General features: G+C 45.4%; 1 protein-coding gene across 1 annotated transcript in view; it reads right to left on the bottom strand.

Moving 5' to 3' along the window:
- The window catches only part of LOC146863402 (C-type lectin domain family 4 member K-like), a 483,702-nt gene that overhangs the window by 162,509 nt on the left and 303,099 nt on the right, over positions 1–18,094 (bottom strand). The window contains exon 6 of the mRNA XM_085642828.1: positions 14,004–14,099. Within this exon, the coding sequence (XP_085498954.1) occupies positions 14,004–14,099 (96 nt within the window). The remainder of the gene's footprint in view (positions 1–14,003; positions 14,100–18,094) is intronic.

Raw genomic sequence — 18,094 nt, 5'->3', positions numbered from 1 at the left:
TCGACCACTGTCGACCAGTAGTCACTGATCTTAGGGCAGGATCAGACCATATGGTGAAAGTCTGCATCCACTAGATTGCAGCATGGACATGCCTGGTCGGTGCAATCAAATATTACATTCAATCGGTGTGGTGTGAGGTAAGTTCTATGTAACCAATTAAATTGCAAGTATTTGAAGGCCGCGTTTCGGGACACCTTTTTGGGGCCCTCCAGGGCTCTTTCCCATTCTTTGTCTGTGAGCTGCTTAGCAAGCACCTCTTCCCATCTCCCCCTCAACCGACAAAGAGGACGGTTCGAGATCTCTATGATAGCCTGGTAGAGCCATTTCACTAGGTGTCCGGCCGAGCCCAGTGTTACCATTGCATGCATGACTGGGTGCGTGCCCGGTTCAGACATCTCTCTTCCCCAAAGCTCTGCTAGAGCGCCCCTGATTTTATGGTAGTTCAAGAACTGCCCAGGAGGCAACTCGTGGTATTCCAAGAAATCCATAAGTGGTAACAGCTCCCCATCTCTATAACAGTCTCCCACTGTCTGGACCCCTGCATCGTCCCAACCCTGTAGATGGCGGCATGTGAGGGGTGGGCCTCCCCCCTCTGAGGCAATCCCACCAGCGGAATGCAAGGTGAGTAAAGTCTCATATCTTGAGACCTTGCCGCGCATTTATCCCAACACGCCATGGACACAGAAAGTAATACCCCCACAGAGTAAATCTTCCTATGCCGATCAAGCATCCTAGGCAGAAGGATCGCCGTCACCAAGCCGGGAGTGACAGGTAAAGTATCCAGCCCTCTCCCATCGAGCCATCGGGCCAACCACTGCAATTGGGCCGACAGGTAATAGGCCTCAAAATCTGGGGCCCCTAATCCACTGCTAGTGAGCGGGAGCCGCAGAGTTTGTAAGGAAACTCTATTTCGGCCCACATCCCACACCAAATCATAAAAATATAGAGTCCAATTTTTTAAACCAACTACGTGGTATTACTACTGGTAGATTGACAAAGTAATATAAAAGGCGAGGCAGCATCACCATTTTGGATAGTGCTACCCGGGCCATTACTGGAAGTTTCAAGGAGCACCAGAAAGTGACATTCTGCTGAAGGCCCCGTAAGGTACCTCGGAGGTTACCCTCCAACAGATCAGTGTATGGTAAATTCTGACACCCAAATATTTAAAAACAATCGGGGCCCAATCTAAGTCCAACGGGAGAGTTGGTGGTCTTGGTAAAGAGGGACACAACGGAAAGATATGAGTCTTCTGCCTATTAAGACATAAGCCCGACATCTCTTCAAATTCCCCTAGAAGTCGCAATAGCTCGGTTACCCCTACAGCTCCATCCCATAAATAAATCAACACAACGTCAGCGTAGAGTGAAATTATATGTGTGGCCTCATCTAATCTAATCCCCAAATGCCCACCTTCCTGTCGAATACGTTCCGCCAAGGGCTCCATAGTTAGAGCGAACAACAGTGGCGACAGCCCTGCCGAGTCCCCCTGTAAATATTGCAAGGTGTGGCTATAATGGCCCCTGTGCGGAACCCTGCACTGGGCTCCTCATATAATAGCCGTACCCATTTTAGCCAGCCCTCTCCCCTCTTCATCCTCTCCATCGTTGACAGTAAGAAGTCCCACCTCAGGGAGTCAAATGCCTTCTCGAGGTCAATGGACATCACTACAGCATCTGGGTATTCGCCCAGGTCCTTATGGAACATTACATTATACAGTCTGTGCAAGTTATTAGACGTGGACCGCGTGGGTATAAAACCATTCTGGTCTGTGTGGATTAGACGTTGCATATGGAGCAGGAGCCTAGAGGCCAACGCCTTGCTGAGAATTTTAAAATCAGTGTTTAACATTGACAAGGGTCTGAAATCCATCACTCTCGGGTGGACAGTCGTGGTTTTTGGTAGGGGAACCACTAGGGCCTCCCTGATAGAGGATGGAAGCCTGCCCTTGTCAAGCGCAGTCACGTACAGATGCTCCAATTGTGGGGCTAGAATATCAATGAATGTTAAGTAAAAGTCCACAGGTAAGCCGTCTGGCCCAGGGGTCTTCCCTCTCGCCATCTCCTTAATTGCTTCGCTAATTTCACCCACTGAGAGCGCTGAAGGAAGAGTCGCTAATATTGGCCTCTAAACCTGGCAACCGTAGTGTATCAAGATACACCTGAATCTCCTCTGGTGGGGCGGTCTCTGGTTGCTGATAGAGGTTGGCATAGTAACTGTGAAACGCCTCATTAATGTCGCTTGGAGAACAAAGCACTTGTCCCATATCATCAGTAATATTCGGGATAGGCACCCCCGACTGTCCGGTCTAATCAGCCAGGCCAGCAATCTACCGGCTTTACCCCCTTCCTCATGTTGACGTTCTTTATATTTTGTCAAGTCCACTGTCCGTAACCTATCCCATGTGGAGTTGTAGCGACTTTTGATCTCCGCCATCTTATCATGTCCCCCTAAATCTCTCGCTAGGTCCCTATCCAGTTCTTGCAGTTGTTGATCTCTCGTCTGAGGCCCATCATCTGTCCCAAGCATTGTCCCCTGGTGACCACCTTAAACGCATACCATTCCACCAACATGGAGCCTGCCGTACCCCGGTTCTCTGAAAAATAAGTGTTCAGTATTGTTGCTAACAACTGTCGAAACCCATCGTCTTCAAGCAAGGTAGGATCTAACCTCCAGGAGAGTATCAGAGTCCTCACAGCGGTAGGAGCAAACCGCATCAACAATGGGCTAGGGTCAGAGATAGCTCTTCCCAGGTTTTCAGCTTCGGACAGCATGTGAGTAAGTGTAGTGGAGCAACAGAACATATCTAATCGAGTGTGGAGGTCATATAGATAGAAATAATAGGAACACACTCTCTGCTGACAGTTCTGGAGTCACCACAAGTCCACCTATCCTCATCCCGCAGCCCATCGTCTAAGCCCCTGTGCTGTGTTGGAGGCCAGCGTGCCCCTCAATGGGGGGTAGATCTATCCCAGTCTACATCGCACACACAGTTAAAATCACCACCGATTATCAGATTGTCAGCATCCACACCCGCTAAGACACCTGAGAACTTTTCCAAAAAAGGGATCTGTTCTCGATTGGGGGCATATACGCTACCCAGTGTGATCTCTCTCCCCGCCAACTTCCCTTGTATCACCACATATCGCCCTTCTGTGTCTACCACTTTATGGGAGAGTTGAAAAGGAACCGCTGGTCTAATCCACACAAGTGCCCCCTTCGCAAAGGCAGAGTAAGTGGTCGCATACAGCTGTCCCCTCCACCTTCTTTTCAGTCGCGCCACCTCAGTCTCCGTGAGGTGAGTCTCATGTAGGAGCACCACATGGACTTCTCTGCGGCGAAAATAGTTCAGTATACAGTAGCGCTTAGCAGGGGAGCCCATACCTCTTATATTCCATTTAAGGAGTTTGAACCCTTCAGGCCTAGTTGTCTGATTCGCCATTAAGCAAAAGAATAGTACACACCCGGATCCCTCCCCCGTTCAGCAGCCCTAGAAAGTACCACATACCACCTGCTGAGTAACATCAACCCCAAACAAGTAACTCCCACACCTGTGAGCGGACTGACAACGGTCAGCTGCCCAAATGTACACCTACAGTGCATAGCATAATTTTGCGACAAGACAAGGTCCTAGGCAACTAGCCAAGGGCCTAGTAGGGGAGCGTGACCGAAGTTTCTAAAGTTTAGTAGTAAAGCAGTGTAGTCCCCATGGCGACTCAGCCTAAACAGGCCATCCCCACCCGCGTCCAGAGGCCCCCCGCCAAACCGCCCTCCTTCCATCAGGAAATGAAAGGACCTTAGAAGCAATAGAAACGTATACAAGTTATACAGGTTGCTCAATTCAACAGTATGTCAGTGAGAAGGAGGGGGAGAGCGACAGAAGGGAAAGGGGGAAAGAGGAGAGCAAGAATAAGAGGGGGCGGAAAGGAAAAGAGCAGGGAGGGAGGAGAGAGGAGAATTATCTAGCCACTTATCCGAAGAACTCATCGGCAGTCTGCGGAGTCACATCCGGTAGGCTTTTCTGTCCACTTCGTGAAGTGTCCGATCCTGATTCTTCGGTCCCATAATTCGAGTCTGAGCCTTTCGCTTGAGTGGAATCTCCACCCTGCAATAGCTCCGCTACAGTTTTCAGTGCATTTTTCTCTCTCCTCAGCCGTCCTTGACGGATTCGGCCTCTTTGTGGCCTTCCGGCAGTGTCATCGACGGGGTCGCTTCACAGGGTCCCCTGTTCCTGTCTCTGGCCGTCTAGATCTAAGTGGAGCTTGGCCCTCTGTCCTGTAGGTTTCGATCCACTCCCAGGCGGATTTAGGATCATCGCAGAAGTCAGTTTTAACGTCCAATATAATTTGCAGTCTAGCCGGGAACATCAGTGAATACAGAATGCCGTCCTCACTTAACGCTCGCTTGACCTCTAGGAAGGACGCATGGCGTCGTTGCACCTCCAGCGTGTAGTCTGGGAACAGAGACACCTTGCAATTGTCCACCATGAAAGTACCATTGGATCGTGCTTTCCGGAGCAGCAAGTCTCTGTCACGGTAATGAAGCAACCTGGCCACCACTGGTCTCGGAGGTCTACCCGGCACCGGTGGTTTGTTGGGCACCCGATGGGCCCTCTCCAGGGTGTAGAACTGCGATAGACCCTCCAGCGCCACCACGTCTCTCAGCCAGTTCTCTAAAAAGGTTACCATGTCATGTTTCTCAATGCCCTCCGGCAGCCCCACGACTCGCACGTTGTTTCGACGATTGTGGCCTTCTGCATCCTCTGCTCTACGTTCCAGCAAACCCATTCGGTCTGACAGGTCTTCCACCTTTGTGGCCAAAACTTTTTGTGAGGGGGCCAGTTCCTCAAGAGTCGACTCCGTATGTTTCACAAGGTCTGACAGCTTACCATGTTCGGCCCGTAACCGACCCAATCCTACTGCAACTGTACTTATGTCCCAGTGTAGCGTCGCCTTGGTGTCGGCGATAGCCTCCAGGATCTTGGCATATTGCTGTTGGACAGGTATCTCGAGATGTTCAGGATCTTGAGTCGCTGAGTCCGCAGCACTATTGGCGTGTTCTGGAGGAGGACCCATCAGTCTCCCCCTAGGGTTCCCCATGGTAAGTGCAGTATGTTCTACGACCTCCGATCTCGTGCAGCCCGCTCTCTGTGGGCACGTAGCCATGCCAGGTGTCTCCAGCGCGAGCCTGTCCAGTCTGCAGAAAAGGTGTGGAAGTCACGACTGCTCACACAGTGCCAGTACCCTGATCACGTTTGCGTCAACACCAAGGCGCTAATGCCGCGCTCAGACCATGGGATGTAGGGCTGCTTAGCGGCTCAACTCCATTTGTCCCTTTGCGTGACAGATCAAGGGGTCTGTGTCAATAGAGAGGCACATCCGGCTTGAGAAGTGCAGGCCAAGGTAGTTCTATCGGTGAATCCCCCTCTATCACTGGGAGGTCGCCGGTATTGTGAATAAACAGCAGGGGTCCAAATATGCCCTGCAGTGTCTCCTCGGAGTAGAGTATAATGTGGCTGATCACTCGCACACACACCCACCGTAATACTGTCTGGCCACGGGGGCGCCTGCAATCCCAGAAGGTGTTCTCCAGTGGCACCACCCGGCTCCACCCGTGGCTCCTCTTCCACATTCACAGTCGTGGGGCCCACGGCAATTCAGGAAGGCAATTGCTCTCTTCGGGGCCCGCACTCGCCGATCAGCTCACCACGATCGGCTCCTCCTGAGCTTCGTCGCTCCACCCCCCCGATCCGGCATCTACGAGATGAGGGACCCGATCTCACCAGCTCCGGAGGCAGGCCGTAGGGGTATAATCGTATTCAGCTCCATAAAGGCCTCTGTGCAGTCCGGCTCAGCTGGATGTGGGAGACCGGAGCTACCATGACGCAGGCCGTTTACTTCCGTCTAGGCCGCCATCCATCGGTTTTCTCGGCCCCCCACCGATATTCCAGCCCCCAAGTGCAGCGCTGGGCGCACGAACATATCTGCTCGGGGAGAGCACAGGAAGGAGCCCCCAGGCCCGGGCAGGATCACTGGTGAATCAGGAAAAATGACTCAGCTGGCGCAGAGCTTTCTGCTCACGCGTCTGCCATCGTTGGCTTCGTAGCCACGCCCCTAAGACATAGAATTTATAGACATTAATTTGCAGAGCTCCGTTCCTGGTGGTGTGGGATGTAAGGTCAGGTAGTGTAACATGATGTTTCTTTCTCAGCCTTGGCAGCTGAATCTTAAGGCTGAATCCATGTGGCAAAGAATGCTTGTTAACATTATCTACTGTTCTGGGAAATGTTGCTTTTAATGAATAAACACTGCCTCTATTTTTGAGAACCAAACTGGGTGGTAATTTCCCTATGCTGAAGAAGAGTATATCTATCCCTGTTTGGAGATAACGTGTTAGACTTGCTCAATGGTGTACCAAAACTAGAGGCTCCCTGTTGTATTCTAGTGGTTTCTTCTCTCCTCCCCCCCCCCCTCCTACCCTGCCACCAAGGAACATTCCATGCATGGTTCCAACATTCCACTGCTGCCCTCATTGGCGGGGTTCTAACTGTGATGAGGTTCTAACTGTGAAGCTGACTGACTGTTGGTGGTGTATTTCAATAAAGCCTGGAGTTCTCTTACCTGATTTTGTATTACACTAGTTGAGCCAGGCAGGTCTAACCTTGAAGAAAGAGAAATGCCAAATAGGGGTGAACTCAGTAGAAAATCTAGGTCATACTATTTCCAGTGAGGGAATCAAACGTAAAATTAACCTAGTTGAAGCCATCCTTGAGGCAGCTGCTCCCACCAATGTAGAAGAGCTGAAATCCTTTTTGGGATTATCAGAATATTATTCAAAATTCATCCAGAACTATGCAAGCAAAGTGGAACCGTTACGCAATCTTCTCAAGGCCAAACAACTGTTCGAATGGAATGTTGATTGCCAAACGGCATTTTTGGAGATTAAAACATGCATTACCAAGGCACCTTTTTTAGGTAGGTTTGATCCCACTAAAACCACCTATCTGTCCACCGATGCCAGCAATAAAGGGTTGGGGGACAGTCTTACGCAAAAGATGGGGAACACAGAGCAAGTAGTGGCTTTTGCCTCCAGATCATTAAAAGGTGCTGAACAGCACTACTCAGTAATTGAAAAGGAGGCGCTAGCCTGTTTCTGGGCAGCTAACCACTTCAAATATTTTCTGTGGGGCATACCTTTCACTATTAAGACTGACCACAAACCTCTCACTTATGTGTTTACAACTAAAGGTTCCACCAGAATGACACCGAGAATAGCTAAATGGATGATGGGACTAGAAGGGTTCAACTTCAAAGTCGAATACGTACCTGGAAGGAACAACGTAGGAGCTGATTTTCTGTCTCGTGCTCCTCTTAACACTGACTGTAACACAAAAGAAGAGGAAAAAGATATAGTAGTCCTGGAAGTAGCAGTATTGGACAAAAAAAAAAATGGGAAACTATGAAAGTCTTGACAATACAGTAGCTGCTCTAAAAGAACTTATCAAAAAGGGGTGGCCAGACCAAAGAAGCACTCTACCTGAACCTGTTAGCAAGTTTTGGAAGGTGAGAATCGAGCTTTGCATAATCAATGACACAATCTACCGAGAAAACAATTGTACCTCCTGAGGGAATGAGAGACAAAATTGTCAAGTTAGCACACATGGGACACTTAGGACGAAGTTTGATTAAAAACAAAGTACGTGAAGAATAATGGTGGCCTGGAATGGACACCATGGTAGAGGATGTAGTCAAGAATTGCATGGAATGTGCTAAAAGTGACAAAACGCTTTCAGTAAGAAAACCTCCTTTGTCGTCTGTTCAAGTCCCTAACCGTCCGTGGTATAAAACTGGCGCTAGACATTATCGGACCTTTGAATCTCAAGCAGGCGAGAGAACGTTTCATCCTAGTTCTTATAGATTATCACTCAAGATGGGTGGTGACTAAATGGGTGAACCTAATCGACACCAAAGCTCTTATCCAATTTTTGAAAGACATTTTTTATGAAGAAGCTATACCGGATACTATTGAAACAGACAATGGGGTCCAATTTACATCAGACTTAATGAAAAACTTTCTTGCCAATCTACGCATTACCCATCTGAAGACCGCGTTGTACAGTCCCAGAGCTAACGGGTTAGTAGAACGCATGAATAGGGTAATCAAAGAATGTCCACAAAGAGCAGAAGCCACAAAAGTAGAAGCGAAACAAGCCTTGCAAGAAATGATATGAGCCTACAGAACAGCACCGAACACTGTCACACGCATTTCACCGTTTATATCCCTAAAACCAAAAACCGACCTCACAGCTGGATGGCTGCACACTGTTAACGATTGCAAGGTAGACAGATCAGACATTGCCGAGAATATTGAAGCGCAACAAGAAAAATACAAAACGAGGTATGACTATAGTAAAAATGTTAAGGCACTCTCATTCAATCCAGGAGAATGGGTTCGCATAGATTTGCCAGTTGCAAGGAGGAAAAGCCACTCCCGGTTTTCTGAACCCATCAAAATTACTGGAGTAGGAAGAAATGTAGTTCACTTGGAAAATGGACAAACATGGGGAATGGGCAGAGTGGTCAAATACAACCATCCTCAAATGGGTGGGTGAGTAACTAAAGCCTCACCTATTGGCCCTGACTCTGCTCGAAGATCATCAAGGAACACTAGTTGCCCCTCATGGGTTAAAGACTTTAAAGTTGGTTAATTTCCTTGTTCTTTTGTCACTTGTATTCAGGAACCTGGTTGATCCTATGGCACTAGTACCTTTGCTGTAACTAGTATGTTTTTCCCTTTCCCTTTCCCTGCCTTCTTTTCCCTCCTGCCCAGGGAGGTGTGTTGTATTCTAGTGGTTTCTTCTCTCCCCCCCCCTTCCCTGCCACCATGGAACATTCCATGCATGGTTCCAACATTCCACTGCTGCCTTCAGTGGCGGAGTTCTAACTGTGACGAGGTTCTAACTGTGAAGCTGACTGACTGGTGTATTTCAATAAAGCCTGGAGTTCTCTTACCTGATTTTGTGTACTTATAATACCCCCCCTCTGCAAAGTACATGCAGGGTCCCCCACGCTCCGGACCCAGTTCGGAGGGCTCGGCCAGGGGATCAGTGGTTAATTTGCAAAATATTAAGTGCAGGTGCTCACATTTTTTCGGAGTCCACACCCACTTCCCCGGCTCAGCCTACTTCTTCGACCGGCCCCACCCACTTCCATTGGGGCTCCACCCAGATCCATGATCCTTAACACATCAGAGCCATCGCCTCACTTCTTGAGTTCCGCTAGAAGCTGAAGACACGCCTCTTCATACAAGCACCTGAGGGACATCACAACTACACACCAGCCCAAGCTCCTGGATACCCTCTTGGGTGATTAGTGTGCTCTACAGATCAATACAACATCCTATAACCTATGGAAAGTCTATGAAAACAACTCAAAAGTGAACTCAAATCTGTGAATGTGTGTACATCTTGAAATGCAGCTTTAGTAAAGGTCACTTGAGGCAACATTGCAAACTAAAGAGAATGTGCTTGTACTGTGCTGTTTAAAAAAGGGACGGCATGAAGGAAGGAATACATGAAAGAAGGCAGCAACAAATGTAAGCAGGAAGGGGAGTACTGGAGTGAGCAAATTGATAAGTAATGGATGAAAGAAGAAGGAAATTAGAAAAGAATGTGAAAGGACGAAATGAAGGAGATAGAGGGAGAAATTAAGTGAACAATGTTTGATAGATGAATAGAAAGAAGAAAGGAAAAAGAAAGAAAAACAGAAGGAAGGGTTGAGGATAAGACAGGAAGAAATTAAAGAAGGGATGAAAGAAGGAGCAGATAAAAATGAAAGTGAGGAACGAATGGAGGAAGAAGGAAGAAATGCACTACAGGAGGAAGGCTGGGGAATGAATGAGGATGTAAGGAAGCAAGGATAGAAATAAGAAAGGAGGCATAGCTGGAGAAGCTGATGAAGAGAAAACAGAAAGGAAAAAGATTGGATGAAGGAAAATAAGGAGGTTTGAGGAATGGATACGAGTATTAAAGGTACTAAGTCAAGGAAGGGGTACAGAGAATAATGACATTGTAATATTGCAAAGAGATTTGAAAACAAAATATTACAATGCATTTCTATGTCCTTAACACACCAAGTATGCTTGTACAACACATATCCACCAGAGGGGGCCTTGACATCAAATTGAAAAGGTTATTTATCTCAATGGCACTAATTATATCGACCTCAAAAAGATAGAAGACTATGTGACCACACCAAGATTTAAATATATGACCCCGAGATCAAACACAGATTCCTGGAGTGTATATGAAGAAATATGTGAAAGAAAGAAAAACATTAAAGGGAGAGCTAGGAAGGAGGACAGATCAGAAGGCAACGATAGATACAAAGGTAGACATAGAATGTGAAGATAAATGGGAAAAGCAGAGATTAGGAGAGCAAAATTGGAAAGGAACATTATGAAAATGAAAAGTGGAAAGAGGAGAAATGTAAGGGAAGAAGAGCAGACGAAGGCAGCGCATTAAAGTTAATGTGGGGAGGTGGAGCAATGGGGATGTAGGGCAGATAGTGACGAACCGCTGACATAGGGCAGAAAGTGAAGGAAGAATGAAGACAGGGGAAGGAGTGTGGTGTGAAGGGAAGAAAGAAAAGGAGATACTGAGGGAGAACAAGAAAAAAGTACACATCTCTGCTTTATTAAATATACAGTAAATAATGATATATATGTAATGGGTTGCAGAGTTGTATCATTCTTGGCCTATCTTAATAATGCATAGCTGTGCTGTCCAAGACATACGATAGCGATTCTTTAACTGAATTAAGGTTTTGTGCCATCAAAACATGTTTTGTGCCATCACAATAGGTATTCCTAATAAAAGATAATACAGTGTCAGTTATACCATCGGGATTAGGCTTTGATGGAGAATCGGGATCTCATGCATTAAAGACCTAGTTCTATTATACGATCGGGATATGAGACACAAAATGCCACTGCCACCTATTTCAAAATGAAGACATTCAACTCCATAGAGAGAGGCTTCCACACTGCCTGTTGAACTAATAAACTGAACTGAGTCTGCCCGCTGTTGTTGAGATGTGAGCATATACCCCCCACTCTCCAAACCTCCACCCCAAATGTAGTGCCACATATGCTGCACTTTCTAGGGTTGTCACCTGACGGTTTTCTACTGGCATCGGTGGGATTTAATATCCTGGTCGGTACAAAAATAAGCTGAACCTCCTAAAGCTGGTATTCTTAGCCCTTATCTGTACATACTTCAACAAGCAAATATAACTAGAAAGCACTTTTAGATGAGTTGAGCGCTGAGTTAAGTATCCTTGACTAATAATTAAGTAATAAAAGACAAGAGTCAAGTTACAAATGAATACATGCAATTTTGTTTAAAGTCCTATCCAGTATCACATCCGGGTCTTTGCAGACTCTTAAAACAACAACAAATGGTCGGTATTTTACTCTTGGGAATGTAGCTAGCAACTCACATGTTCGAAAGAAAGTCCCCCCATCCGTGCAATCTGACCCACAGGGGGTTATTTCTACCTCTCCATGACGAAAGCCACAACTGTGCAAGCTCACAGCGGCGACGCCGAGTCAGGCACCCATTGCACCCGCCTCTCTCACATAAAGCACTACATTTGCAGCATTTGTGGAGGACTCAAAGTGCAAGGAGGCGGCAAAAGTCACACCAGCCTAACTGAGGGCCTCATGTAGGTAGCCGAATACCGGTCGGTAACGGCCGATTTTCGGTAATTATACCGTTACCGACCGGTATTTTGGCTTTTGAGATGTAGGGGGCTCATTTCTGCATTCGGTAATTTACCGAATCGGTAAAATTACCGAATCGGTAATTTTACCGATTCGGTAAATTCCGAATACAGAAATGTAGGGGGAGTGTGTGTGTGTGTTTTGGAGTCGGTATTTACCACCAACTATTAGTTGGTGGTAAATAATGAATGGATGTGTTTAAGCGTTTTAAAGCGCTTAGACGTGTGCAATGTGGCCTACATACATGCCCTTAGGGCATGTATGTGTGCCACATGTGCACACATGGCCGTCTCAGGGGTGCAACAGGGTGTCAATGTGACACCCTGCCACCCTTGCATGTGTTCCCCTAATTACCGAATCGGTATTTACCGATTCGGTAATGAGGCATACCTTCCCATCAATGGGAAGGTATGCCTCATTACCGAATCGGTAAATACCGATTCGGTAATTACCGACTTTTACCGAATCGGTAAATAATACCGACTCATTACCTACATATCATTTACCACTTCATAAATACCGAATCGGTAAAATTCGGTATTTATGAAGTGGTAAATGGGTCCCTACCTACATATGGCCCTTTGTGCGTTAGCCCGGATTCTTTATTGGTATGGCAACTCAAATACTGTCAAGGCTCACACACGGGGTGAAGAGCAGCTCTAGCTAACAGCTCAAGTTAAAAGTCCAATGTGTCAGGAGAGATTGTTTTCAGAGCAAATGTTCTCAAGTCTTGCACAATATAGGAGTTTTTAAGAATGAAGACTGCCCGTTCCTCTTTTATGGTGTAATGTTTGCCATTTGCATTTATGTTGTTTTTTTACCAAAACTGACAAACGGTTTAGCGGCTCTAGCCCAGTGATGCTACAGAGAGAACATGTGGCACTTTCACGTACCCGTTATGTGTATATTCTAAATATTGCGTTTTTCCCCCCCTGCCAAAGCAGACTGTAAGGATGCGCCATTGTTTTCTCATCACCTTCACTCACCGCATAGAGTAGACTCGTCTGTCCCTGCAAGACCGTCAACTCGCAAAGTATTTCTGCAGGCACAGATAGTTTTATATTTTTAAAACTTTTCCACCTTAAGATGTGTTTTATTCTATAGCACGTATACACCCCAGATGCACCCAGTTGATCACCAGAGGAGGGTCACGCCTTCAGCAGCAGGGACCCTATATTTACTGACTGAACTAATGAGTTACCAGTCTGGTTCACGGTCTGGAATGTGCTTTTCAAGTTCCATGTTCTACAAAAATAAAGAACTGGGACATTTAAACAGTGTCCAATTTGTAATATTTGAGCACACAGTGACAGTCACATGCGGTTATCAGCTGCTCACCGGCAGGGTTGGATTGGGATTAAAAATCGGCCCGGGCACGCAAAAAACAAATCGGCCAACATTTGTATAATGCTTTTTCGCAAATCACTGCTTCGGCGTAATTTTATTAAATAAAGGGGGGGGGAGAATAAAAAACAAATGCACGCATTAGTTTATGGTTAAACACACCTGAGAACACTTCTGCTCAGTCCCCCCCCCCCCACTCCCCCCCTCAGTATGCATATTAATGGGCCGGCCCAGCGAGAGAATGGGAGTGACACCTCTGCCTGTTGCAAAACGGGAAGTAATGAGCGCACATCTGCCTCCAGAAAGGCCACTCAGGCACCCACTGGGCCGCTGGCTGTATTCAACAACAGAGATACCTAATCGGCCCCCCAGACTGCTCAGAAAAGCAGTCCACAGGTGGAATTCGGACACCAGCCCCTCGGGCATTGCCCGAGTGCCCGCGTTACCAATCCGACGCTACTCACAGGGGAGACCCGCATGAATTGAAGTAATCCAACATCACGTGAGGACCTGGCCCTGAGAACTAAATGCCGGTGCTAAGCACCGGAAAGCACTGGCACAAATTAAGCTCTGTAGGGGATCCCCCCAGACCCCTGGAATTGCTCCCCCCCCTGCACCGCGGGGACAGTATTGCACATTGAACGTATCCCACTGTGGAGAAAGTACCACATTTCAGTCATGGCTAGCTTGCTTCATCCTCACAGCCCTTCAAAGGAGGATCAAAGGAATGTCTCTGAGTTTGGCTCATCATTGAGCCCAGTTATTTAATGGGAAAAGGTGATTACATCTGTGGTGTGTGGTATATATGAATGGGAAGATTGGTGATCTGTGTATATAACCCTTTAGCATATACAGCAGTACACATTGTTAATACTCACTCAGCTCCTTTTGGATCTCTGCGAGAGCTTCAGTAGCATTCTCATCTTGGTTTTGTAATATCGGACACGCACTCAGATTTCTCAGTATCTGCAAACCTTAATACATAATGTGCAATGATTAGATTATTCATTACTATTAATCATACTATGACATAAGACTTGCACCTTCAGCCCCATCCAAGATAAACACACCCGTGCCCATACACATCTCAGAGGAAATGTCACCAAGAATATGAAACTGACTGCCAGGGGAAACAAAGAGGCCCTTTATGAAAGACCATGTCTTGTATCTCTGGAAAAAGTGTATTGTCAGTGATTTTTGATTTGACTTTGGTGACACCATCATTGTTATCTAAATACTAAAAAAGTTGCCAGTTGACAACAAGGGTCTCAGAATGATTGCACCATTGTACAAATGCAAGTGCATTGAACCACTGGTTTAGTGTACTCGTCGCATTGTGTGCTTTTTTAATATCCGTCACCTGTATTGCACTTGGATATCTTACTATAACCCCCAGTACATAGCCTTAAAAAAAGTGTAGCCGTTGCTGTGATAAAGTAGCAAAGGTGCAAACAGAGTCAACACGTAAAAGAGAGAAGAGGACAGTGTAGCCACCATCCCTTTACTCGTCTTATGAGGGATTTCTTTAATAGCATTGTTCTATGGTGTTACTTAAAAGGCGCTTAGCGTGTCTCTATGGAACAAGACCTGTCCTTCAAATAGGCCCACGGTATGTCGGCCCTAGCTTTATGCAGGGCCACTGGAATTATGCAGCAATTGTGCAGCAGGCTTGAGTAAATTGTACAACAAGAAAAGGTTAATCTTGCAGCGTAATAATGCAGCACATTTTGTAATAGTATTACTTCATTATTTTGTACTTTTTACACTTGTTATAATGATCTTTATTGTATATGGTTAGTTAAAACCTTTACAATATACAATCCTAAAAAAATCAACACATTTTATGAATGTAGATAATACTAAAACTAACTGCATGAATACCAAATTGATTGACATGTACCTTCAAGTGCTGGCAGAAAACTGCTTTAAGAACAAGCATTTGCAATGCAATAGGTTGCGCATTTGCAAGAGTTTAAGCTATTGGCATTGTAAATGACAATACCTTTTATTCATCTGTTTTGATAATAAAAACATAATTAAAAGGCATTGTCATTTTCAATGCCAATAGCGAAAAATGAAAGCGCGCATGGTGCGCTCAATATTGCAGGAAAGCATGTGGTGCCTGCAGTAGTAGAAACTCATTAAAGAAAATAGGGGCATATCAACAACAACCGGCGATAATTATCGCAAAGCGCACTTAGCGCTAGGATAATTATCGCCGGCTAGCGTGGATTTTTATCGCTGAGATAGCATGCTATTAGCAACGCTTATCTCAATAGCAATAAAAATCCTCACGCTAACTGCCTAACGTGAGATTATCGCTGGAAACCCAGCGATAATCTCACGTTAGCTTGTTGATAGGGACTCACAAACTTAGCCATGATATCCTCCTTCCATAGGATATCATGGCTAAGTCAGTCCTGAAGCAGGTGTTAGGGAAGTAGCGATAACAGGTGTTATCGCTACTTTTCCTGACGCTATGCTTCATAGCGTGGGGCTTGATGATAGGAGAAATGTCGCTTAGCGACATTTCTCCTGTCATATTAGGTCAGGAACGCCCACTTTGCATCTCATTAGAGATGCAAAGCTGGGCGTTAGGAATCCCCACGCTAAAGCAAGGTTTCATGCGTTAGCGTGACCTTGCTAATATAGCGATAAAATTATCGCCGCTTTTCGGCCAAAAACGGCCGCTAAAGCGGCGATAATTTTTTATCACCTCGTTGTAAATATGCCCCATAGTGCTTACAGACTATATAAGACATACTGTGTAACAACCGAAGTAAAAGAGCCAGTCCTCGTTGAGGTTACAAATGAAGACAAGGCGGTACTAAGGAGGGACTAACAAGCCGATTAATGAATCAGAAGCCAACATTTATAAAGGACAATGACACAAGCCAAAGACAACTGTGGGCAGTGAGTGGACGGGGCTTCAAGGCTATACTTGAATACAGCATGCCTCGCAGAGAAGCACATGTGCTGGAGCAGGGTTTCCTATTGAAAAATTTATTGAGTATTAGACTCCAGTTTACGTTATATGTCATGATTAAAATTACTGATTTATAACCATTAATCATTAACTTTGTTAAAAATTGTTAACTAATCAACATTACTAATGAGAGAAAATTACACGTGGGAATGCATATATGTTGCTTTATTAATATGTGAATTAAATTGGTGAGCAATTAATTAAATGAGTGTCGTAAGGTGCTATTTGTTTCGTGTTGGCGCTTTAAAATAACGTGCTCTAATGCTTTTTTGTGTTGCAGACAGTTAGGTAATTACATACACATAAGGGTATTAGTGGGAATTAACACTGTATAAACATTATGATGTGGTAACGTTGTCTTGTGTTTCTTTTAATTAAGATGGTCCGTTTTGGCCTAAACAAAGATGGCTGCTATTTACAACCTGCGCTCGAGTGATTGAATTTTGACGAGAGGCCTTGCTGAACATGGTTGAAAGTCACCTGACCACGGATTCTGCCTGAATAAAAAGTTTCCGTGAGGACAGCAGCTCTGGGCATGATTCCAGTTGTCCTTGGAGAAGGATTAAGCCACAATGAACAATGATAAATTTGCGGTGGCTCTGCTACGACACCAAGGAAGAGCATTTGAAACTGTATCACTTGTAAACTCGAGTTTCCTTCTTCCGTGTTTTTATTTTTGTGATTTTTCTGAGCGGAGGTTTTCTAAATGTTATCAAGCGACATCCTTTCCTGCTCGCTCTGCTCAACGGCTCAACAGACATTCAGAAATTATTTGTTACTTTTATTTCGCTAGTTTTCCTATAAATATTACTAGACTAGAGAGGGCTTAGAAGCGCGCATTTTGCATTTGAGGCCACTTCTTCCTGAACCTATGCTCGAGAGGACGGCGACTCGGGAGACTTTACTGAGAGACCTGTCCTGACCCATTTAGCTAGAATAGGTAACTATAAGAATAATGATTTTGCTTTTGATTGACTTTCATTTGAACTAATTTAGATAAACAACCATTTGTTTGAATTCCAGTGTCGGGTAGTCATTTCTTTGTCGTTTATTGAGTTTCAAATGTATTTCTTATGTTTTAAATCATGACTCAGGACAATGTCTTTATGGTCGCATTGACCTCGTTTAGATGCAGGTTGGTTTAGGTTTCTCTCATATATTCAGTGTGGATAGAGTAATAGAATGAACTTTAGTGTGATTGGCCCTAGCGTATGATGAGTGTATGTGCGTGTGACTGTGGATTTACTCTGTCCGTGGAAGTAGGGAGGATTTATATGCGTCGATCTGCAGCAGTTTCCTGGTAGCAGTATGATGGTTAGATTATTGTCTTGATCTGATAGATTGCTTGTACATAGGCTTTTTGATTCATTGATTTTATTGGTTGATGTTGGTATATGTACTAATACTTTATGTTGAAGTCGTCGTGTTGAGTTTTATGTAGTGCTTCTGGAATTTGGGAGCTGGTAACGGTTCCGTAGTAGGGCAGACGGAAGTGTGTGCTGCTCTCGGGAAAGATGGGATTGTTGGAATTACCTGTATATATGCAGGAAAAACGTGTGACAATCGAAGTTGCGCGTCGCATTGTCTGGGTTCGGAATCAGTGACATCGTCGTATGTTACTAATAAGGACATATTTTTGGTATAAAAGGAGTGCGTATGATAGCGAAGTTTATCTGTGAAACTCTGGTCTTAAGTCCCAGGGATCCGTAAGGTTCGCCGTTAAAGCTTACTGCTGGAGTAGTAATAGGAATTCTCTGAGCTTGTTTGAAGGACTGGGCAGAGGTAAGCACTGCTTGGTTAATGTGTGTTATAATTCTGTAGTGGGACAGACTATTTGCTGTTCTCGGGAAAGGCAGGATTCTGTGTGGATGTACTACATTTTCTGGTGTGAAAGTGTGTGAATGTATGAGCATTTAGTTGATTGTGAGACTCTTTGGAGCAGTCCTAGAGGAAACAGTTAATGGATGCATGTTAGAAGGGCAG

Source organism: Triturus cristatus, chromosome 2_2, assembly GCF_964204655.1.
Source record: "Triturus cristatus chromosome 2_2, aTriCri1.1, whole genome shotgun sequence".
Classification (NCBI taxonomy): domain Eukaryota; kingdom Metazoa; phylum Chordata; class Amphibia; order Caudata; family Salamandridae; genus Triturus; species Triturus cristatus.
Note: the sequence above shows the minus strand (reverse complement) of the source record. Positions and strands in the feature narration are given on the sequence as shown.